Consider the following 25,942-nt stretch of genomic DNA (forward strand, 5'->3'; position numbering starts at 1 on the left):
GCTTTCTTTTTTTCCACCCAATGGTTGCCTTTATTTTACTGGCAGTTTGACATTCTAGTTCCTTTTGTGTTCTTAATTGCCATGATGCTCAGCAAATAAAAACTATGTGAGACTAAGCGCCTATGGCTTCTAACTGTGGCTGCAGTCACAGGCCTCAAGAGTGCTTCTCAGAGACTCTGGGGAGGCAGAGGTCTGCTGCCTGCATCAAGCAAGGTTACATGCAAATGTCACCAGAACTCCCTGGGATCAATGTGATGATCAATGCAACGAGTCTCCAGATTTCTCTCACAATGGACAGGGCCAAGTTTCTTAAAGGGGAATCAAGTCTGTTCCACCCCCCCGCCACCAAACAAAGCGGCACAAAAGGCAGTCAGTGGTGTTTGCTAGAATGGACAGAGAGAGACTGGGTACACCTGCCAATGAACTGACATTAGCATGGCTCTCTAGTGACCAGACTCTGCTCAATTATAATGGCAGGGCCACCAGGGACTTTTAATTATTAAAAGGTAAACCATATGCCAGAGTAACAGAAGACTGCGCAGTGATCAAGAATGGCAGGAAACGGTAGCCCTTCATCTGTTTCTACTTGACATTTTGATACTCGGAAGACCTTTTCTTGAAGCAGAAAAAACTATATGCAATTAACAATAAACCTGAGGAAACGATATAGCTAAACATGCCTTAGCAACCAAACTCCTGTGCAGAAATTTACTCAGGAGATAAATATACATGAAATTTTAGATGAAGAACTTATACCAACTTTACTGCTGACTTACTCTGACAATGGCATTTCTTTAGGTTGGTTTCTTTAACCATTAAAAAAAAAAAGGCAATCAGAAAAAAAGATTAAAAAAACAAAAAAAGGTAGTCATGCTTGTCATTAATCAAAATGTAATAAAACATTATAATATTCTGAGAGCCAAAGTAAATGCAAAAGAAAACACATATGGCCTCTGTCCTTATACAAAATCAAACAGCAATAATAACTTGGCTAAAAAACTGAACATGAAGATCTACAACCACATCATAAGTGGTTACAGTTTATCAATGCAACTTCTGACACACACATACTCTCTCCAAACCAAAACAGACATCTGTATATTAAAAAAATTAAGTATTGTCTTGATGCTAAAAGATATAAGGATTAAAATTATAATTTCACAGGTTTAGAATATTAAAAATGGAACTTTAGCTTCTACCTTCATACATCTTCTTAAATCAGTCTTCTCCTTGGTATACCCTTGGCCAACATTCAAGTCTTACTTTAACTGCTTTAAAACACACTATAACACCTTTCCACCATTCTCTTCCCCTCTACTCTCTATGCCATCCAACTTACATATTGCTGTCAGATTAATCCTTTCAAAGTACAGATCTAATCATATCACTCACTTAAGGGCGGGGAGGGGAAGTAGCAGCAGCTTCAATATTTTCCAGTTAATTAGCTGAAATTCCTTATCCTAGCACTCAGGACACTGTGGTCCCAAGCTTCTTCCTTACCCTATAGTCAAACAGAACTGCACTAGGCCTTGTCTCCCATCATTTCTGGCTTTGCTCCAGTGGTCTACCTTGCTTCCAGTCTCTCACCTATTCGTTCAAAGGCTCATGTGACCTCCCAGAAACTCACTAGTGTTTTCCCAGATACCATGAAGAAGCTACACCATATCCCTCTCTGGAAACGTTAAGGCACTGGCCTTAGCAGCAAGGTGTGAGAGTTGGAGTGCAATGGTTGTTCCCCTTGTAGGTCCCTTGACAGAATGACCTGTACCCTACTTACTCGGTCTTCATGTAGCCTATCTCACGACTGGGAGCTCAGATTCTTCCGAGAAATACCTCTAAGGAACTGACCAAGGCAGGAGAGTCATTATTAAGACACTGGTTTACGGCTTATAGAAATGTCCTTAGTATAAATGTTACATATAAAAGTGTCATAGCCACAACAAATTAAGCTCCTATGTTTCATGTCAGATCTTTGCAACCTTTCAAGCAAGGAAAAAAATTAATCTCATGTAATGGCACAATGCTTCAGTGAACAGATTTTTATCCAGCTAATGTCTATATGAAATATAGAATTTCTGAGAAGAGACTGTATAGAAGGTTAAAAAAAAAAAAAAAAAAGCGTGTCACATCAGCTCTCAGGTTGCTGTTAACATGGATGACCAGACCTTAAAGCAGAATTCTAGAAGCGTCAGTTGGTGAAGGAGTACGGAAAGCCACTATAAAGGTAGGCAACCTGGCCCTGTGGACAGAACACTGGGAGGCAGGAGCCCTGGGTTCTACGTGTGTGACCCAGCACAACTCACTTAACCTGCCTGTCCTTGGCTCCTGCACTTGTCCAACTAAGGAACTGGACGTGATGAACTCCAAGACCCAGTTCCAACACTTTAAAATTCTATAAGCGTAATACATATCTTCACCAGATGACTATTAATGAGAGGTGTGGCAGAAAGCTGTAACTCCCTGAAATATGTAATCTTTCAATTTTATTAAAAAAATTTATGTAACTCCACAAATCTTCAACTTTAAAAAGGCTCATATATTTAGGGCTACTGCATTTTCAAATAAGCTTCCAAATTAAACATAAATAAATAAACAGTAAAAAAACTATCTTTGAGGACTAAGAAAAATAAATTTAAGGGGAAAACAAAAATATGTCCCCCCAAATCTCAGACCACTATAAGTACTGCTAAATAACACCAAGAAAAAGTGAATTTTCCAACAGAAATTCAAAATGACAAACAGAGTTATAAAATTGTCAGGTAAACAGTGGAAATAAAGTGGTAAAACGTTTCTTACAAGCTTTTCTGGATCTCTTGTCTAACAAAATACACTGATTCAAGATATAGGGATATGAAAAGCAAAAATTTCAGAATTCCTCAGACAAGAAACTAGCATGTTAGGAGTCTATATACCATTTAGCTAGCCTAACTTCAACTCTTTCTCCCTTTTCTTAAAGGCTTCACATGGGCGACTGTAAGCATAAGTCATGAGTTGAGGTTCTCTGTTTCCAGCTGGCCATGGTTTGACGGTGCAGTAACTAGAGGCTACCAGCACTCAGCTGGAACAGAAGTGTACTGTGTGGTGCTGGAAGAGCTCTGAAAAGCATTTTCTCAAATTGTTGGAGGGAAAAAAGGTTTTTCTAGAAAATATGGACAATTAATTGATTTAAGGAACTAAAGAGCCTCTTGATGAAACTGAAAGAGGAGAGTGAAAAAGTAGGCTTAAAACTCAACATTCAAAAGACGAAGATCATGGCATCCAATCCTATCACTTCATGGCAAGTAGATGGAGAAACAATGGAAGCAGTGACAGACTTATTTTCTTGGGCTCCAAAATCATTGCAGATGGCAGTTGCAGCCATGGAAATAAAAGATGCTTGCTTCTTGGAAGAAAAGCTATGATCAACCTAGACAGCATATTAAAAAGCAGAGACATTACTTTGCCAACAAGAGTCTGTCCAGTCAAAGCTACCGTTTTTCCAGTAGTCATGTATAGATGTGAGAGTTGGACCATAAAGAAAGCTGAGCACCAAAGCACTGATGCTTTTGAACTGTGGAGCTGGAGAAGACCCTTGAGAGTCCCTTGGACTGCAAGGAAATCCAACCATTGAATCCTAAAGGAAATCAGTCCTGAATATTCATTGGAAGGACTGATCCTGAAGCTCCAATACTTTGGCCACCTGATGAGAAGAGCTGACTCATTAGCAAAGACCCTGATGCGGGGAAAGACTGAAGGCAAGAGGAGAAGGAGACAACAGAGGATGAGATGGTTGGATGGCATTACCAACTCAATGGACATGGGCTTGGTGATGGATAGGGAAGCCTGGCATGTTGTAGTCCATGGGGTTGCAAAGAGTCAGACACAATTGAACGACTGAACTGGACCGAATTGACACAAAGCTCTATCTCCTACTTCCCTGTAGTCCCCCCTCTCCGCCATCGAGCCAAAAAGTTTTATCACAAATAGGGCTTGGGCTCCTCATTACAGCATCGCTGACTCTAGACTCAATGGATCTGTCTCACCTTCTGATGCTTTGATTGCATATCCTCCCTTCTTTTCACCAGGAGGCACGTCAAGCAGCTGCATGATTCTATCCAGAAGCCCATGGATTATCTCAAACCCAGGATTCTTGTTGTAATAAACAGCACAGAGATGCCTGTAGTTTCTTGCACCCACATCTGAAAAAATAAAAAAATAAAAGAAATGGTCACAAGGATACGCTGATCGTTACCTAAGAAGCTGATTTACCCCAACACAAACTCGGGCAAAATCAACAAAAAAGGACACCGATTAGTAAACATATGGAGAAACAATCAACCTCAGAAAGAGAAGATGATTTTTCAACCATCAAGTTCCCTGAATTGTTTTTACTCGGGGGGAGGTATGGAAAACCCTCAAGGCTGGCCCAGGAACAATAGGCTTCACTGTGGTATGAACTGGTAAAGGATTTAGCAACATTTTTCAGAGCCTTAAAACTTCAAACTCTTTAAGGCAGAAAAGTATCCGAAAGAAATAATCTTAAATACAAAAAAAGGATTCATACAGAAAGCTATTACTTCTACATAAAGCATTAGTTCCAACAGTGAAAATTAGAAACAACCCAAACTAGGAAATGGCTACACAGAGTTACAACACAATCACTCATTAGAATACTATGCAGCTAAAAGGCATCTTTGAAAGTGAAAGTGTTAGTCACTCAGTTGTGTCCAACTCTTTGTGACCCCACAGACTGCAGCCCGCCAAGCTCCTCTGTCATGGGATTTTCCAGACAAGAATACTGGAGTGGGTTGCCATTTCCTTCTCCAAAAAGCATCTTTACGAAGATTCATTATAGTAGAGCTAGAGCAAATACTTACAATGGTAAATGAAACAAAAAAAGGAGGCTACGAAGTTCAAAAAGAAACAAAGCCAAATCATACTGTCTAAAGAGTATGCACAGGTTGGAAAACTATGAAACAAATAAGGGAGTGAAAGTGTTACTCAGTCCTGCCCAACTATTTGTGACCCCGTGGACTGCAGCCCACCAGACTCCTCTGTTCATGGGATTTTCCAGGCAAGGATAAGGATGCCATTTCCTTCTCCAGGGGATCTTCGCGACCCAGGGGTGGAACTGGGTCTCTTGTGCTGCAGGCAGATTCTTTACTGACTGAGCTACCAGGGAAGTGACTGTCATCAAAGTCAGGACAGTGACTGTTCCAGGTAAAGGAAGGTGATACGATAGAGATGGGTCTTACGAGCAGCTTAGGACACTGGCAACATTCCATCTCTTAACTTGGATGGTTAAACCAGTGTCTGCTTTATAATCTTTTTAAACTATCTATGTCATATTTACACATCACAATTAAAAGTATGAAAAAAACATCAATTTATGAAGGATACAACTACGTGAATGTAACCACAAGCCAAAAAATTCCATTCACAGGAAAAGTATGTAAAGAAATGTACCTGAATGTTAACAGACGTAGTGTTTGGGTAGGATTAATTTTTTTTAAGTTTATCTGTTTTCAAACCTTCCTTGATTAGTATATTTTTTCTACTTTGAAAATCAGAACAAACTTAAGAAATGTGATATTTTTAAAATTTTTTATTTGGATTTGCCAGGTCTTAGTTACAGCATGTGAGATCTAGTTCACTAACCAGGGATGAATTGAACCTGGGCCCCCTGCACTGGAGTGTGGAATCTTAGCCACTAGACCACAAGGGAAGTCCCACAAATGTAATATTTTTTAAAAGAATTGCAAAAATGCAAATGACTAGATAACAAACTGGTTCACCCATACAATGGAATACTACTCAGCAATAAGGTAGTCTTGATAACTTAGCTGTATCTCAAGGGTACTAAGATGAATGAAAAGAAGCCAGTTTTATACGGCAATGTAAGTGGACAATGTAAGTCCATTTATGTGACCTGCTAGAAAAGGGAAAACCAAGGCAACAGACAGGGCTTTCCAGGTGGCACGAGCGGTAAAGAATCTGCCTGCCAATGCAGAAGATTTAAGAGATGCGGGTTCGATCCCTGGGTCAGGAAGATCCCCTAGAGGAGGGCATGGCAACCCACTCCAGTATTCATGCCTGGAGAATCCCATGGACGGAGGAACCTGGAGGGCTACAATCCATAGGGTCGCAAAGAGTTGGACATGAGTGAAGTGACTTAGCATGCACTCACTCAAGGCTAGTCACCAGGGTTAGATGCGGGGGTGGGGTTGGAAATATGACCACAGTGGGACAACTTGTGGGTCTAGGGGCGTGATAGAACTGTTTTGTATCTGTAGTGATGATTAAAAAAATTTTTAACTAATTTATTAATAAAGAAATGCATAGCATACAAAGACAGACTCAAATTCACTGGAGGTCATTTAACTTTCTAACAGATAACCACACTCATGGCCCTTTAATAAATTCTGGAGGAGACTGCTGCTCTATACAAACAACGAACATTGGCTTCATTTTACCTTTCAAATTAGAAAAAGAACAAATTAATGTCTATCTGGGGGAACCAACTGAAAATAAAAAGCTGCTTCATATTGGCATGTATTGAGCAAAATTTCTTCCACACACTTATTTTCATAGCCACAATTCGCACAAAATATACAATGTCTTTTGCCTTCCAGACATCCAAGTAAACAAATGAGTATTTTAATACATTGTGTTTTACTATTAAAGTAATGTAAAAATGAGTCCATAAATGGTAAAAGAAAAGGAAAACTAACATGAACGAATTATCTACTATGTGCCAGGACTTAGCAGCTATCAGCCTATTTGTCATCTTAATTCTCAAGACAATCGTGTTAGCTAGGGTTTTATTGTACCATAAAATGGACAGGGAAACTAAGATGGAGAAACGAAAGCTCAGAAAGGTTTTGCCCAAAGTCAAGCTAACTGCCTGGAGCTAACTGTAATTAATTACACAGCTAATAAGTTACAAAACTAGGACTGGACCAGGACTGCCTAACTTTAACTCTCATACCCTCTCCACGATTCAGCAGAAATCTCTTAATCTCTAAAGGATTTAGAAGAAATCTCCAAAGGATTCAGATGAAGATAAAGAAAGTATAAGCACAAACTTATGCATGAATATACTTAGTATAGTCAAAGATGTGCATTCTTGAAATGTTTTTGATATGTTAAACAGATGCTTTTATTTTCAAAAGTTTTCACGTTTAAGACTTTTAGTTAAGCAACTGAAACAGATTGTTTTTGAAAGTGAGTTAACTAAAGTTTCTAGCCATCATCAGTGTCATAACTCATGGAAATTATATTCTAAGTTAAACTTTGGACTGAACATACATAGAGAAATAACTGTCCCTGCCATGCAACATTTCTTAGCACCCACTATGTTCAAAGCACTCTACTCTAGGTATCCCTAGAGGGTAGCGGTCAGAGCCAGCATAGGGCCTGCACAGACTAAATGCTCAAGGATTATTTTCCGAATAAATGAATAAAGCTTGGAAAGAAAGCAAAGCATATATAGAATTAAACAAGGCCAGGACCAGATAGTAGCCACATTCTATAGAGCCAGCTGATGTTGGAGAGTCAGTACTGTGCCAGCATCATTCTCTATCACTTCCACGTGCATGGATAAAGATATTTGCTATCTAAAAGCTATAATCGAAGGCTTCAGAATAAAAATTAATATTACACCCAGGCAGGCATCAAACCTCACTAATCAACCACATGCATTAATTACAATGAGGGAACTGATTGCTCTGTAGGAACACAGACACACAGACACACTCTCTCCTCTCCACCTCTCTTCTTCTCCCTCCCTCTCTCCTCACACTCCCCCTCTTCCCACTTCCCCTTGGAGAGAAAAAAATGCAATGAAACAGAACTAATTTATCCCTTTCATATTACGGACTTGCTCCTGGGTATCTCCACCATGTGGTACCCATTTGTTGGTGTCACATGCTTCCACTTTAACACACAGATACATATTCAAACGATGCTGCAGCCCCATTCTTGCTGTGAGAGAAGAGCCCCACGGTAATGCCACCATTCAGAGAGCTTAGTAACACAAACTGGAAGCTCTATTTTGGTAACCTTTGCCTTGGAATACTTCTGTCCTGATCTCCACATTATGTAAAACTTGCCTTTCTGATAAGAGGAACAACATCTGGTTTAAAGACTTAGAATTTTTTAAAAAACATTGATTTTGATGATGAGAATAATGAAATTAGGATAAAAATACAGGACTTAAAAAAAATTATACTCCAGTCAAGAAAGGTTTCAGGATGTTTGCAGCATACACATATACAGTAATAAGCTGTTTATTTTTTAATTCAATGTCACAGTATTTTTAAGAAAGGCCATTGATTTCAGGGCTTTATACTAAACCCACCATAAGAACTAGATTAAATGCATTGAAAAGGTGCCCTCTTGCAGCCCCCACCACTGATGGGCTATTTTTTCACATCTCTTCCAAATGCTACCAGTCCCTCTAGACCTGCTTCATCACATCCTGCTAAAATACTTCCTCTGAATTAGCTGGATTGAATTGAAAGGGAAAATAACCACATACTCACTTCCACCCAGAAATGTCTTGGAGAAACTGCTAGGTTTAGTAAAATTTCCACTTCCTAGGATTTTGCACTGAGGGACAATATTACATCACAGGAAGTTCACTGATTGCATGCCACAAAATAAGAACTATTTAAATTTCATGCCAAAACTAGGGTTTGTTGGAAATGCTCAATTCTTTATAACTCAGTTAACAGACCTCTTGTGTCATGCCATCAAACAATTCTGCTTTTTAAATGGGCCTGCCAAGTATGTCAGCCTAAATTACCAGTGTCTTTCACAGACTTCAAAGTACTGCCTGGAGAGGCTGATCTAAACCACCAAGAGGAGGGGTAGCTGCTACAACTCTGGAAGCTGCAAGAACACGCCAAATGATTTTATAAAGGAAGAAAAAAGGGGAAAAAGTGATACACAAAGTCCCTTAGTAAGTGACTATTGCATTCAATTCAAATTTTTAGAACAGGCTTCTGCTTAGTGTAGACTCTCTTTCACCAAAGGATGAATGATTAAAAACAAATTAGGGGTGTTAGGTTATCATAAATGGCACAGAATGGAAAAGGACAGAGTCTCCAGGTCAATCTTTCCATCTCTCTTCTCACATTCACAGAGAAGCCCAAGTGAAGATACTAGGAGAAAGCCTACTGGGAAACCAACAAAGCTCCCAGGACAACTGGTGGCTGATACTGAGCTTGGGTATAACTGTCTGGCCAAGCTCAGAACATAAAACAAATCATCCTCATCTTTAGTTTATTCCATCCAACAAATTTCTTTAATATTGGTGGTACCCATGAGGTGATAGCTTACATTGCAAATTTTACTTACCTTCAGAAGAAATTCAGAGTAGGCCCAATGATTCACAAAAGCTACAAGAATCTCGTTAAGACATACACCGTTAAAAATTAGATCTAATGTGGAAGAACAGGAACTTTTAAGCACTTTTGATAGGACTGCAAATTTGTGTTTAAAAAAAATCCTTTGTAGTAGAGAATTTGACAAGGTAGCAAACATTTAATGCGCAAACCTATGGACTGACCAACTTCAAAAAATATGCATTTGTATAAGGGTACTAGGATGCTCATTACAATAGATGTATTTTAGCAAAACCCTGGTAACAATCTAAAGTCATCATAATAGTCTGAGTAAATAAATTACAGTATATCCACACAATGGAATGCTATGCAACCATTAAAAAGAATGAGGTGGCGGGGCGGGCGGGGGGCGGGGTGGGGGTGGGGGACTTCCCTATTGGCCCAGTGGTTAAGACTCCACCTTCTAATGCAGGGGGGGCACGAGTTCAATCTCTGGTCGGAGAATTAAGATCCCACATGCCGAAGTCAAAAAATAAAGAAAACACACACACACACAACAACAAGCAATGAGGTAGACAGAATGCATTCAAAGGGCAAAAGTACAGAACAAGGCAGAAAAAGCATAATTCTATTTGTATGAACACTAAAAAGTACCTGGATCTGCGGCTACATACAGAAATGTAAAACACACAGTTAAATATGCATAGAATGTCTGGCAACTAATTAAAGGAGTAGGATTTGGGAAAAGGTGGATATGTGGTTTTATTTTTTAATGTGAAAATAGAATTACTCTTAAAAATATGTATTTGGGAAAGTTCTTAAAGATATTACAAATACATTTTCAATTTTAAAAACAAACATAATAAAACCTAAGAACAATTTTCCTTAAAGCACTTCTATATTACAGCACTGAAGTAGAGACTTCTCTTTTTCAAATTATGCTGAAGGCCAAGAAACAAATGTGAGGAAAAAAACTATGACCTTCTCAATGCATGAAGGAAAAAGCTACATCCTTGTGGGTTGGCTTTTATTTTGTTAACATGAACCTGGAATGGATTTTTATCTATTAAAAAAATACAATATTCAACGCATGACAGAGCACATTATAGTCACGTTAGAAGATCTTAACTATGTTGAGCCAAATGTACTAAAATAACTTTCTATATTAAAAATGATGTTATTTACACAGTTAAGATGCCATCACACATGTGAATGATGCTACTTCAAATATTGTTAAGGTCAATGTTCCCTACACCCATACTTTTTGAATTATTAATTGGAAATTCTACATGCCCAAAATATAAAGTAGTAAATTAAATTAATCCAGACTGATGACATAAGCTCTCTTCAGAGAGCCACATTCCACATGTGGACGCTAGATAATCTCCTAATATTCAATGGCTGCAGAATTAATGGAAATTTCTCAGAGCTGAAGTATTTTACAAGCTCATAATGAAAATGCTTTCATTGAGCTTTTTATCAAGCAAAGAATTATACAAAAAACTACAAAGATTGGGCCCCTTTATTTTAGTCGGTTACAATATAGAACAGATACATAAAAGGTGCAAACCAACAGCAAACAGAAGGAACGAACCAAATCACAGAAGAACAGTGAATCAGCTATGTTCCAGGAGCCATGGTGGTGCAGGGAGCAGCACAGACAAGAAGCTTAAATATGTTAAAGATAAAAAAAAAAAATTACCTTCCAAAGTTTAAAAACAAAATTCTGGATTTCCACATCCAAACTAAGCAGGGTAAGAAGTAGAGCATTCTCTGATTTAGAAAAGCTGCAGGGAGAATGAGAAGGTTTAGGAACTATTGAAGCAGCAGCGATCTGGCAGGGCAGAAGAAATGCAGCCCTACCACAACTGAAGCAATGCTCTGCAGGAATGGTCTGAGCAAGAAGTGAAGGTTTGGAGCAAGTGTCCTTGCTGAGGCCAGTGAGGTAACTGGCCCCTTCCTCAGGTCAAGGGCCTTTAACCCATTTCTCCTACTAGAATAAATATTAGAAACCCAAATTCTTCCTTAGTGGCTCAGACAGTAAAGAATATGTCTACAGTACGGGAGACCTGGCTTCGATACCTGGGTTGGGAAGATCCCCTGGAGGAGGGCAAGGCTATCCATTCCAGTATTCCTGCCTGGAAAATCCCCATGGACAGAGGAGCCTGGCGGGCTACAGTCCATGGGGTCACAAAGATTTGGGCAAGACTGAGTGACTAAGTACACAGCAAAAATTCTTTAAGACACAATATGATTATCACCAATATATGTCAACGGACAGCTGGATGATTGCATTATGCTAAATGTATTTATTTAAATATAAATGTTCCCTTTAAAAAATATTTTAATGTATTTATTGATTTGGCTGTGCCAGGTCTTCGGTGCAGCAATGTGAACGCTTTAGTTGCAGCACATGGGATCTAGTTCCCTGACTAGGGATCAAACCCAGGCCCCCTGCATTGGGGGCATGGAGTCTTAGCCACTGGACCACCAGGGAGTCCATACCATGCCAAATGTAAATCACCCTATATAGTTGCTCTACAAAGCCAAACTAAGTCTTCCTTCTATCATTCCTTTTAAACCTAGACTCAACCCTATGATGCTTGTTCTCCTGCCATTATTGTGAGCTTCGAGGCATCCTGGCAGCTTCAAGGACCACTGTGGAATAAACTGTGACAGGCAGAATTCAATCTGCACTAAGTAAAAAGCCAGAGTGTGGGACTTGGCAAAATATATTTGCATTTGTGGCCGCAAAGGTTAGCAATCCCACTCCACAACTGCTCCTCTGAAGTAATCTTTTACTATTTTGTTTGCAGTTTCTCTTCCACACTGAAAAGACAAATGTAACAACTGAAAAAGACCAGTTGGTCATATGGCAGTCTGATCTGATGGCTTCAGTTCAGCCTCTACTGGACTTCGTTGTTATAATAAAGTTGAAAATTTACCCCACAGCAGAGTCTGCGTTTAACTTCTCGTTTCAGAGACACACATCACTCTGCCCAATAAAAAGGATATATCAGCTTAGTCCCTCGAGTCAGGACTAATTTTTTTTTTAAATGTTGCAGCAATTTCAGATCTTATGATTCAACAAACGCAGTGACCAGCTCAGCCTCAAAGAACAGGAGTGTGTCTGACTCAGAGTTGAAACCCTCACACTAGAGGAGGGTACCCAAGTCTCTCACTGGGCAGGCTGCCAGCCCCATGTCATGACCAGTGAAAAAGTCCACAGTAGCATACGAAACTGTCTGATGAGGTCAAATAGGGGCTGAGGGACTTTCATCCACTCTTACAGGAATGCAGGTCAGACAGAATTTTCGGGAGTCATACTGAATCCAGTACAGATTCCCTTTCCATTTCCATCTTGGAAGATATGCTTGGCTACACAAAACTGAAGGGACGCTGAGAGTGCTGGGTTTTCCCTAACGTCACAAAAACAATTAGTGGCAGTTGTCACTCCCTTCTCTGTGTGATCAGGGTGTCTTACATACTCCCTCGTAACACCACCTGTAAAAACTGTTCACTGGTCTGTCTCAAGGCTGGCAACCTTTCTCTCATTCCAAGCAGATCCCTGGCGAAGAAAAGGAACTTTAAAAATACATTCTAGCAGAGAAGGCAGTGGCACCCCACTCCAGGACTCTTGCCTGGAGACTCCCATGGACGGAGGAGCCTGGTGGGCTGCAGTCCATGGGGTCTCGAAGGGTCAGACACGACTGAGCGACTTCACTATCACTTTTCGCTTTCATGCATTGGAGAAGGAAATGGCAACCCACTCCAGTGTTCTTGCCTGGAGAATCCCAAGGACAGGGAAGCCTGGTGGGCTGCCTTCTATGGGGTTGCACAGGGTCAGACATGACTGAGGCGACTTAGCAGCAGCAGCAGCAGCAGCAGCGGCAGCAGCAGTACAACCAACGAGAATGTCTTGACCACTCTTCCCACACACCTTCACCCTTTTTCAACCAATAGTTTGAGTACTGCCCTCACCAGTGAAAATCTGGGACGTTTTTACAGTTAACTGGAAGACTGCTCTATCATTTCACCTTTGATGATCTAGATTTTTTCCTTCAAAATTGTTTCATTATTTAGGAGAAAATGGCTAATGTAAATCCAAAAGAGAGGATTCCTGGTTTGAGAGATGGTAAAAACACCCCTAATTCATTGAAAAGAAGTGGGTGATAAATTGCTCAAAAAACAACCTTCTTAAGTAAATTCCCATAGTATGTTTGGGTTTTCTTTTCCGTAAAAAAAAAAAAAAAAAAAAAAATTGTGCATAATAGAAGAAAAACCAATTAAGTCAAAAGTTAGGATAAAAATGAGTCCCACTTTTCTTAGCACTAGGTGATATTAACCCTTTAATGACTGGCCAATTTTTAATTCATTCTCAAAATTTCCAGAGACCTCAAGATGCTAGGTATCTGGCCTTGCTGCTGCTGCTGCTGCTAAGTCGCTTCAGTCGTGTCTGACTCTCTGCGACCCCATAGACAGCAGCCCACCAGGCTCCCCCGTCCCTGGGATTCTCCAGGCAAGAACACTGGAGTGGGTTGCCGTTTCCTCCTCCAATGCATGAAAGTGAAGTCGCCCAGTCGTGTCCGACTCTTAGCAACCCCATGGACTGCAGCCTACCAGGCTCCTCCATCCATGGGATTTTCCAGGCAAGAGTACTGGAGTTAGGGACTGCTAATACCCTGACAGAGCACACACTAAACAGTGCTTATTATGTGGCTGCAACTTTCTATGTGGCTTAACTTTTACAACAAATCTCATGAAAAAAGTTCTATTGTTGTTCTCACTGTACAGATAAGGAAACTGAGGCACTGAAGAATTAAATTGTCTAAAGTTAAGCAGCTGGTAAGAGGCGAGAGAGAATGAGACTGGTTGGATGGCATCACTGACTCAATGGACATGAGTTTGAGCAAGCTCTGGGAAATAGCGAAGGACAGGGAAGCCTAGAGTGCTGCAGTCTGTGGGGTTATAGGGAGTCGGACACGACTTAGCGACAGAACAACAACAAACGGCAGAACCAGGGCTCAAATGCGGGCGCTCTGGCTGCAGAGTCCCTGGCGGACCTGCGGAGCCCGGCTGCCTCTCCTGCAGAGTCCTCTCTGCACAGCAGACGACAGGCAGGGAGGCCACAGGTCCACAGTGAGACTAATCCACCAGAAACGCTTCTTCTGCTATGAAACAGAATCCAGGCCTACCTAAACAGGAAACACATTCCACATAAATGAAAGCAAATCTATATTTTCAAGATGGTAGACTTACTGAGCACATTTACCTCTTCTTTATTCCTCGAATGCCATTGGGATGACAGAAAATTTTAAGGAAAAAGAATAAACCATAATGGTGCAAGACAGCAGACCAAAGTAGTAGCAGTTAAAAAATGGATTGATGTGCAAACAGAGCAGAATGGTCACAGCTAAACACAATTATAAAAGAGGTCTGCTGCAGAGAGAAGAGCTACTCTTTCTGAGCAAACAAAAGTGCAGCAGAAATACAAATCTTCAAGTTAAAAAGTACATATATGGATGGGGTTTTTGAATCATCACCAGGGCCATTGGTTCAATGATGGCCTTTGGCACTCATATTTAAGAACAGGTCTCTTTCAACCTCCACACATGGGCCTTGGGGCCTTCCCAAGAAACACAGAGAGAAAGAAACCCAGCAAAGGCACCCCTAGCCAGCACTGCAGTAGAGTGCAATGCTCCACGCCTATGGCAAAGCCTTCCCATGGCAACTATGGGGACCACAGCTCACCTCTCACTCACACCATCCAGGCTCCAGTTGCCTGCCTGAGAGCAGGGAGCCCTGCAAGGAGCCTCTGCTACTAGGGAAGAGGCCTGGTGCTGAAATAGTATTACAGAACTTTTGAGGAAATCTCAAGTAATTAACCTACCCTATATTTAGAAATATGAATGGATCGTCAAGGATGAAAACAACATACAACTCCAAGAACTAGTATGAGAGATAACAAGTCAAAGTTACCAGAAAAAACTGACATTGGGATAATAATAAATTCTCAGTTATCTATACCAAGGGATGGTTAGAGGCAGTAAGAACCCTCAAAACTATTTGCAGCTGGCACTGAAGATGTCTTTTCTGTTACAGCAGATTTATCACCCAAGGAACATTCTTTTTTTTTTTTTTTTCCAAGGAACATTCTACAGGGACTGATATGACAATGAACTTTTATTCTCTAAGGATATGAGCACTAAGATCAAAATCCTGGCCCGAGCCCTAAGTTCCTCATTTTAAGCGACTCTGAACAAATTACCAGTTTTTTGTCTTCATTTTCCAGCATATTAAATGGGGACAATATTTTGTCCCATTTGCCTCAGAGATGTTTTAACAATCAAAAAAGAAAAAGTACTTTAAAAATACTTTTTTTTTTGAAAAGCAAAAAGCACCATACAAATGCACGGTGACACTGTTAACTGAAGACAGGCTACATACTGGGGAGCAGACGGAATCCAGGCTTTGGCTGGAAGGTTTGCGGTGGACAGTCCACCACAGACAGTCATGTTGGCTGTACCTCTAACACAGGCCGGCTTACAGTCAGTGGTTCTTGACTACTTTCTGGTATCACAATGACGCCATATTGTCCTCTTCAGGAGAAACTGAGGAAAAGGCCTCTTCTTTTGTGAACTGATTCAGAGGAACACACTGAATTTTGCAGAGTCTGCAGTAAAATAAATACTGCTGGGACTTCAATGGTTAAATCCAGGGACTCAAAAGAAACACTGCCAGTAATTTAGTCCTTTGAGGGCACTGCTCACCAAGAGATACCATATACGCAGCTCCAAACAGTCAAGTCAAAGTTATATAAAGCTGAAGATATGGAGAAGGCTGAGTGAGACTGGCTTTCTGGGCAATCGGGTTTAAGTACTTACTACACACTTAATATATTTATTAAATAACCACTATATTCCAAATACTAGATGAAGCAACCTGCTGTACTAACAAGTTCAGACCATACTCAAAAGAAGCAAAAACTGGTAAAACAGATTTATAATCACTGGACAACAGTGATAGGAACAATCACCGCTGAACCAGAATGGTAAGATATAAAGTATGTCAAAATGATACACATATAAATCACAACATAAGGAAAAAAGAAGTGCTCCGCAGTGCTTTTCAGGTTGAGGTTTTAATAGGGCTCTTCATAAATATTATTAAACTCAGTTAAAATTTGTTTTCTATTAAAAATAAGAGATACTACAGTCAAGTAGCTGGCCCTTGCTTGGATTGATTCACACAAATCAGTAATGAAAATTAAATTTATGAAACAACTGGAAAAATTCAAACACTAGCTAGATAATTAATGATATAATATAACAATGGTGTTGGGTTATTAAAAAAAAAAAAAAAGGCAAACCAGCGATATTCCTTATCTATCAGAAACAGAAACTGAAGTGTTTCTTGCTGACATGATATGATGTCCAGGATTTACACTACTCAAATAAGGGGCAGTGGGTTGGAGTAGACATGAAGGAAGCCTGGCCTCATGTGTGTTGATAACTGTTGAAGCTGGGTGCTGGAATCACAGGAGTAATTACATTATTTTCGCTACTTTTATATACAGTTGAAATTTTCATAATAAAAAAATGCTTCAAATATACAAATCAAAGGTGACTCATTCTTACCTCTGCTAGAATCTTTTATTACAATGTCAGAAATTTCAAACAGCTTCAGAGGAAGTGGCATCTTCCGATTGGCAGCTAGGGTCTTGAGGAGGCCAGGAAGAAGGGTAGTGCGTGCCACCTGCAGGAGAAGATGTGAAATTGCACTGACCAAATAGGAATTAAATGCTTATTTCAAGACTTTGTGGTCTCACAGGAAGACTTTTGGAAAATGCACTGCCTAAATATCCCAGTCATTTTTAAGTTTTAATTTCAGGACTTCATGTTCTGCTTTATTTCACAAAGTAACTGAAGTAGATTACAAGAAATACAAATATTTTATATAGATTAAATATGAATCAAACCAAATTTTTAAAAACTAGGACCAGGAAAATGTAAATGCAATAAAAAATACCTGGACAATGAGGAAAACAGGACACAAATACGTAGGCACTATAAAAAACTATGAAGCTGCCATGGGCACATGACCACAGTTTTCAGCTTAGTAGCCAAAACAAACAGGAAAACGTGCGTAGTTATTTCATTCTTAATGAAGAAATACAAACACTCATCCTAATTCTTTTTTTTAAAGGAAAAACTTCCCTGCTTTTGTCTGTGCAATAAATTTCTCCTTCTAAGCTGTATGAGATGTTAGTTTCCAACACATCATGTTACCAGAAGGGTTTTATGAGTGGTGGTGTTACATCTGCAGTCAGCCTCCAACACCATTACCTTCTGTCTAAGCTCTGCCTGAGCTTCTGAAGCTGATTTCTCTGCTTCTACTTACCACTTTATTATGATCTATTATTCTCCCCACAGAGTGATCCTTTAAGACCTGAATCAGACCATGGAACTCTTCTGCTCAAAAACCTCCAACAGGCTTCTATCAGATTTTGAATAAAAGCCATGCCCTATGTGGGGCTTTATGTGAATCTGGCCCCAGCTCCCTCTCCAGCCCCAATACCCTCAGCTGCCCCTGGCTTACTGCACGTGTTCCAGGCACATTTGCTCCACACCCCATCCCAACCTCCACACTGGCTCTTTCTTCTGACTCACACGTTCTTCCTATAGATCGTATGTAGCTATCTTATTTCCTTAAGATCTCTGCTCAAAGGTCTACATGGGCTTGCCCTGCCCATTCTGGCTAAAACAGCAGCCCATCCTAGATCCCACACAAGTAACAGTAAGCCCTTAAAAGGACCCGCTAGACTGTGCTGAGCAAAGAAGAGGACACCCTTCCTACCACAGTCCTTCCACCAGCAAGCTGCTATCAACCTTCAACTTTGTGCTTCCTAAAATATGGGGCACTTTCCCAACCACAGAGAAAAGTGCCCAAACTGTTCAGAGAACAAAACCACAATGTTAAAAACAAGTTTAACTTATTGGAATCGAAACAAGCTACTTTTGCAGATAACTTCTCTTAGAATTTTTTTATTCATTTTATTCTATAGATAAGATTTATTTACTTCAAAACTCACAGCAATACAAAAAATTAAACTGGAATCAGATCAAGCTCCTATATCTAATTCTAATTTACTGAAACTATAGGGGACCACCAGAATATAGTCAGCAAAACCCTAAATGTGAGAACTCCACAGGGTAAGTGATCCAGTTTCTTCCACAAAGTGAAACGGGGACAGAGGAAGAGATGAATGGATGGAGGGACAACCTGTGGATTAGGAGAGACTAAGAAGCACATCAATCTACATCACATTGAAATATGAACTTCATTTGAATCCCAAATCAAACAATTAAAATGAGAGGGAGGGGACATATGTCAAACCTCATGTGGAGGTTTGACAGAAAACAACAAAATTCTGTAAAGCAATTATCTTTTAATTAAAAAATTAAAAATTTAAAAAAGTAAAAGAACCTTGAGAAAATTTGAACAATAATTAGATACTTAAAGATATTAGGAACACTATTGTTAATTTAAGGGGATATGGTAATATTCTGTAATTGTCTCTACAATTATAGTTAAATTTCACATACTTCAGTAAATAACACTTCTGTTATTTCATCCATTTTCTAATGTATCTACTACCAAAAAATAGCCCAAAGTTAAGAATTGAGCAAAAGAAAGAATAAGCATAGACAATAAACTGATAGAAGACCATGAACAATGTACATTTATTTTAACCATAAATAAATATAAACTAGTTAGCCACATTAGTAATGGTAGGACATAGCTATTCATAAATCGAGGGTAAAATACAGAATCTGCCCAATCTAAAACACAGACTCTCATCTCTCATGTATTTAATGCAGAAATATTGATTGTTATGCGTGCTAAAGTACAGCTATTTACAGTGACATTTAATGTGCTTCTGATTTATTTTCTTTCCACTTATATAAAATGGGCAGGATGTAAACCCTAAAGAACCTAACATTATCACACTGTAAGATATCTATCAAGCTTGATAAGTGAACCTAGAAGGAAAAAAAAAAAGAAACACTTGGAAAAAAACTCAAAAATCCATTAAGATTTACTGAAAATTTTCCACCCATTTATAATGAGTGAATCAACACCTGTTCCATTCTATCCAAATGAATTTGAGTACCTCTTATTAAAAAGAACACCTACGACATCTTAGAAAAGCCAGTGGGCCTCAGAAAACAAAATATAAAAACTCATTATTACAATCCTTCTAAACTAGCATAAGGATTCTTTAAAGTTCTGACACTGAATACAGAGACAGAATTCAAGTCCTTTATGCATATTATTACCAATTAGTTACTTAGTTTAGCTCTAATCTGCCACATTTGGTTGTTCTTCAGTCGCTCAGTCATGTCAGACTATCTGTGACCCCATGGACTGCAGTGCACCAGGCTTCCCTATTCTACTTGTAAGTATTTCTATTGATTAAATCTAACTTAAAAAAAAACCTAATTTTAACATTATTAGAACTTTTAGAATGTCAAGAACTAATTCAGCTACTACTTTTAAAAGTGAAAATCAAGATCCAAAGAAACAAATCACAGAATTCAGATGAAATTAACTTTCTTAAAAGCATTTCCTTCCAATTCTAAGATTCCCTTTGATGCTAGAATGAATCTAATAGACACGATCTTCTCTAAAGCCTCAGTTAAACAAATCATGCATGCATGCTCAGTTGCTTCAGTTGTATCTGACTTTTTGCAACTGCATGGACTGTAGTCTGCCAGGCTCCTCTGTCCACAGGATTCTCCAGGCAAGAAAACGACTGAGTTGCTGTGCTCTCCTCCAGGGGATCTTCCCAACCCAGGGGTCGAACTCATGTCTCCTGCATTGGCAGGTGGATTTTTTACTGCTGAGCCATCGGGGAAGCCCAAACAAATCACAGATATGCATACATAAGAAAAAGAGTGAGCTTATTAAAGTATGAAAGATAAGACTACTCAAACTTATTAATAAGACATTATAACTTTGAAATGCTCTTTTTATAGTTTGTGCACTAATCTATAATGTATATCACTTAACATTTACTACTAAGGGAGTATCACTCTCATTTAAATATGTATCATAACCTTGACATGAAACTGACAAAACACTAGACAATCACAATGAAAGGCACAGTCAGCAGAGTCTAGAACTGGCGTAACAACTCATTTCAAAGCGAAAGACTTAATGGAGGCTCTGGGAACAGGTGTTGATTAACTCATAAATGGGTGGAAAAGAGGTAAAACCTGAAATTTTTTTTTTTTTAATCAATTGTGAAATAGAAAATTGAGGTAAGAAAGGCTAGGCTAGGTAGCACTAAGCAAGGGATCATGGAAAAAGCAAGAGAGTTCCAGAAAAACATCTATTTCTGCTTTATTGACTATGCCAAAGCCTTTGACTGTGTGGATCACAATAAACTGTGGAAAATTCTGAAAGAGATGGGAATACCAGACCACCTGACCTGCCTCTTGAGAAATTTGTATGCAGATCAGGAAGCAACAGTTAGAACTGGACATGGAACAACAGACTGGTTCCAAATAGGAAAAGGAGTTCGTCAAGGCTGTATATTGTCACCCTGTTTATTTAACTTATGTGCAGAGTACATCATGAGAAACGCTGGGCTGGAAGAAACACAAGCTGGAATCAAGACTGCCGGGAGAAATATCAGTAACCTCAGATATGCAGATGACACCACCCTTATGGCAGAAAGTGAAGAGGAACTCAAAAGCCTCTTGATGAAAGTGAAAGTGGAGAGTGAAAAAGTTGGCTTAAAGCTCAACATTCAGAAAACGAAGATCATGGCATCCGGTCCCACCACTTCATGGGAAATAGATGGGGAAACAGTGGAAACAGTGTCAGACTTTATTTTTCTGGGCTCCAAAATCACTACAGATGGTGACTGCAGCCATGAAATTAAAAGACGCTTACTCCTTGGAAGGAAAATTATGACCAACCTAGATAGCATATTCAAAAGCAGAGACATTACTTTGCCAACAAAGGTCCGGCTAGTCAAGGCTATGGTTTTTCCTGTGGTCATGTATGGATGTGAGTTGGACTGTGAAGAAGGCTGAGCACCGAAGAATTGATGCTTTTGAACTGTGGTGTTGGAGAAGACTCTTGAGAGTCCCTTGGACTGCAAGGAGATCCAACCAATCCATTCTGAAGGAGATTAGCCCTGGGATTTCTTTGGAAGGAATGATGCTAAAGCTGAAACTCCAGTACTTTGGCCACCTCATGCGAAGAGTTGACTCACTGGAAAAGACTCTGATGCTGGGAGGGATTGGGGGCAGGAGGAGAAGGGGACGAAGAGGATGAGATGGCTGGATGGCATCACTGACTCGATGGACATGAGTCTGGGTGAACTCTGGGAGCTGGTGATGGACAGGGAGGCCTGGCGTGCTGCGATTCATGGGGTCGCAAAGAGTCGGACACGACGGAGCGACTGATCTGATCTGATCTGATACAGCTAATCAAGAAAAGATGATAAAATGTCCTAAGAAGTTTTGTCAGCAAAGTATATAAGAACCCAACATAAAGTTATCCAAGAAGAGATTCTAAAGAAGCTCTAAAATTCTGCCCCCTGAGATAAAACAACTGACGAGACTTCATAACTCATGTACTGCCTCTCAGTTTTTACCCATTTTCTTATCTACTTAAAACCCTTACCTGGAATTCAGCCGTTTTAGGATTACTTATGTGGACGGCCTTGGTTGCAGAGATATCCATACCCAGTTTGTCAGCAATATCTTCTTGGGAGCACTAAGGAATACATGAAAATAGATCAATATGGAAACACAATGACTAAATCTTAAAGTATGTAATGCTGTAACAACTTGTAATGGTCTCGTGGCGATGCAGATTATATAAATCAGTAAACTAAGAATAAGCATACATCAATTACATTCAGGTGCACAGCAGATGCAATTCAACATTAATAGTTCTCTTACCAGAGTTCTAACCATGGTGCAGAGCTAAAGCACATTTTTCACGTGGAGTTGGTGGTACAGCCTGTACTTGGGCCCTCCTACATTGACCTTAGCAGTCCAATCTCCAACAATTCCCGTCTCATTCCCTCAACTGTTTATACTTTTCCATACCTTTACCTGAAATGCCTTCCCACCCAACTTGTGGCTACCACCTCCCGCCAAGATTCTACTTAAAAGATATCTCTTCCATAAAAATATCCCTAATGACTCCAGGAAGAAGTTCTCTCCTCCTCCTTGGTGTTTATATAGCTTTCTGTTTTGACTTCTGTTGTAACCTCTGCAAAATCCACACTGACTTGTGGCAGAACAGGGGGTGGAACTGAGAGAATTCTCAAACAGAACCAGTACTGTCTGCATAAATGAAGAAGGGCCCACAGACACACAGCTACCCAGCTAGGTAGTGACTTCTACTTTATTGTGATGATGGATGACAAAGGACAGAGATAAGAAGAAGTTTAAATCAGGTATCCTGAAGGGGTAGTAGTGGGTATACAGGATGAAATGTTTATCAATGGTAATATTTATATGTTTTAAAGTGCTAGAAAAAAATGTATAGAGTAAATGAAGCCCATAATTTTTATGAATACTATTCTTATAATAAGGTTAAAGTAGCTTTTCAGTTTTAAAAGTGAGCTAACGTAAAAGAAATTATTACTACTGGTTTGGAAATATAGCAAAAACCATGATGCTATGTGAGGTACTTACGCTTGGGAAATCTAGGGCTGAGTTTTATGAAAAGAAGGCTTGTTACTCTTAGGCAAAACTAGATATACAAGGCTCAGTGATGTTTAGGTCTGCTCATAAAGTTTGTAACCATAAATATCTGTAATGTTGACATTCCTATAGAAAAACTTACTACAAAACTGAAACTCTCTAGCACCTAACTTCTCCCACCCTGAACTGTGACAATGTGTTGACATGACCTTGGACAGCTGAATGGACTCCTAGTGGGAGTCCATCAGTCACAGGCCTGGGGTGCAGACAGACCTGGTCTGGAATCCCTGGTGCACAGCGAACTGGCTGCATGGAGTGGAACAAGTTACCTCAATTAACTGCTGTGAGAGACAGAAACACCTACTTCACAGGGCTGCCCTGAGAGACGGAATCTCGGACATAAACCCCTTCACAGCAGACCCATTCTCTTGGCAGTGTAGGTACTGGTCAGCAAGCAGAGCATGGGCTCCCCTGAGATGCGTGGGGCTATGCACTTACAAAGTCCCTTCCCGTGCCACTTACTGTAATTTAAAAAAACAGAAGACACTTCAAAAAAAAAACATTTCCTTATGCGATATTTTGTGTGTACATTTTACATGAAATCATTGCTGTTCCTGATGGCATATGTATATATGGTCCATACATGAACACCGTATTCAAACCTAACATTCCTTCATGGTCCGACCTAAGGAAAAAGCACTCCTCTAGAAGTGAAAAGGCCAGATTTTGGTCACAGTTCTCCTGCTCTCTGTGTATGCTTTGCTGGGTGCTTATTCTCTCAGCCCCAGGCTCCCTCACCAGTACAGCGCCTGGCATATAACAGATGTTCCATAAATATTGTTCAATGAACGACCTGCTAAGCCAGAGAAACAACTAAGCTGGCTAGGTCTGGAAGGTCCCTCCCAACATGAACATCCTACGAACTACAAATGATCAATAAGATGACATGAGACAGGCCGCATCGCCGCACCAACCCTCCATGTACTGGTTGTGACTCCCACTACTTTTCTTCTGCAAATCGTCTGAGAATTTAGGGCTGGAATTGAGTCAGGGGGAGCTTTCCTGGTTGTTTTGGTTTTTACCCTACGTCGCTAAGCTGAAACGGACTTGAATTCTCAAAAACTACACTGTGGGCACCACAGAACAGCTCAGCAAAAGAGAAAAAGAAACTACAAATTGCACACACATTTCCCTGCCTTCAAATGGTCAATCTGCTGGGGCAAGGAGATTTCCGTCTGATTTTGTAATAAAATTCATTTCCTGATTCAGGCCTTTTATGTCAGCTTTTCAACTCAAAGCAAATGTTTGCGAACATGTTCAAAGACAAAGAAACAAGTTTAATGTGGAACAGTCCACAAGCCCTCAACCAGGGCGGCATCCAGCGGGCACACCACAACTGAATCAAGCCTAAAAATTCTAATGTAATAACTCTGGTTATGAAATTCACCATGAGCCCTCAACAATGACATGAAACTCTAAAATACACTGTCGTCTGTCATTTCAGATACTTTTTTAATCCTTCACGCTTTTCTGTGACTAAATAAAGAAATCTTCATTTCTGTATCAGAAATTATACAATCTCTAAGTAACAAAAGTTATTCTTCTAGAGCTTGGAAATTTTGTTAAGTCTTAATAAATTCATGTAAAGCATCACAGAACAAGGAATCTGGAGATTTAAAGAAAACCATCAGCAGGACAGAAAACACATGTACAACATACCAGAGCAAAGGTAAGTGCTTCGGTGAATCCGGCAGCTGCCATGTCCTGTCTCAGGAGTTCTGTGAGTTTATTTAGGGGAAACTGGGGGAAAGAAATCATTTCACTTCAATAAAATTTCCCACTTAAAAAAAAAATTATAGAAAACTTGTCACTTAAAGGAACTGCCCTTTCACCCTAATATGTTCTAGTCCCATCATTACTGTACTACCTTACCATCCCCTCCCCACCACCCCAACACCCCTCCTTTGAGGTAAAAACCCTCCCTCTCTCTCCCCCACACACCATTCTGCCTTCAGGCCCAGGATCAGAAAATGAACCTCCTACTTAGAGATGCAAGGAGGCCTCCAAACTCAAAACCTGTCTTTCTTCAAAGAGCCAGTCATCACAGGTTTTTAACGTACTCTAATCAATGGGGCATCTGTTTTGTATCCTCTCCACAGCAAATGCCTCTCAGAGCAAAGCATGTCCAAGACTGCTTAATTCCTAGGCTCTGTTTCTCTCCAAGCCATCCTGGCATTCAATAATCAGTTTCTAACAATAAGGAGTGTTTATTTAAGGGTGCAATCTTACTTGATTAGCTATGGTGTACGTTTTCGGGAGAGTCATCTGAATGTTGTTATATCCGTAAGCAATAGCTGCGTCTTCTATGATATCACAGGCGTGGATAATGTCAGCTCTGGTCGGGGGGATTTCAACCTCGATCTGATTCCCATCGCCTATGACTTCTGACTTTAAACACATCCTGGTCAGAAGCTTGGCAAGATTTTCTGGAGTTTCTCTGAAAGAGGAACGTATGAACCATAAATGTCATTGGATTATTTAAAACGTGTTTATATTTGGTTTTAAACTATGCTACTACCTGAAACAGTAACCTGTCTTTGTGAATTCCAAAAGACCCCCGACATCCTAACTGAGGTTCTGTCATCACTTAACTTTCTCTGAAGGGACAGAAAAACCTCTCTAAGCATTCATTCAGGAAAAATTAAGCAGTCATGTGTGCACTTCATTCTTGAATTCAACAATAAATAAATAAATGAAGCATGCGGAGTGTACCTGATCCCAACTTTTTTGTTAATTAGGTCAGCTCTCACCATCTCCTTTCGATAAGCCAGTTCCTAAGAGAGAGAAAGAGTTGGAGAAGCTTAAATCACTCCTGCCAGATAC

At 39.9% G+C, this 25,942-nt stretch overlaps 1 protein-coding gene across 1 annotated transcript in view; it reads right to left on the minus strand.

The window, feature by feature from the left end:
- FARSB (phenylalanyl-tRNA synthetase subunit beta) overlaps window positions 1-25,942 on the minus strand; it is a 75,108-nt gene that overhangs the window by 21,494 nt on the left and 27,672 nt on the right. The window contains exons 11-16 of the mRNA XM_061386329.1: window positions 25,832-25,893; window positions 25,349-25,556; window positions 24,779-24,859; window positions 22,026-22,118; window positions 16,964-17,081; window positions 4,023-4,178 (exon numbers count right to left, since the gene is read on the minus strand). Coding sequence (XP_061242313.1) covers window positions 4,023-4,178; window positions 16,964-17,081; window positions 22,026-22,118; window positions 24,779-24,859; window positions 25,349-25,556; window positions 25,832-25,893 — 718 coding nt within the window. The remainder of the gene's footprint in view (window positions 1-4,022; window positions 4,179-16,963; window positions 17,082-22,025; window positions 22,119-24,778; window positions 24,860-25,348; window positions 25,557-25,831; window positions 25,894-25,942) is intronic.

Source organism: Bos javanicus, chromosome 2 (genome assembly GCF_032452875.1).
Source record: "Bos javanicus breed banteng chromosome 2, ARS-OSU_banteng_1.0, whole genome shotgun sequence".
Taxonomy (NCBI): domain Eukaryota; kingdom Metazoa; phylum Chordata; class Mammalia; order Artiodactyla; family Bovidae; genus Bos; species Bos javanicus.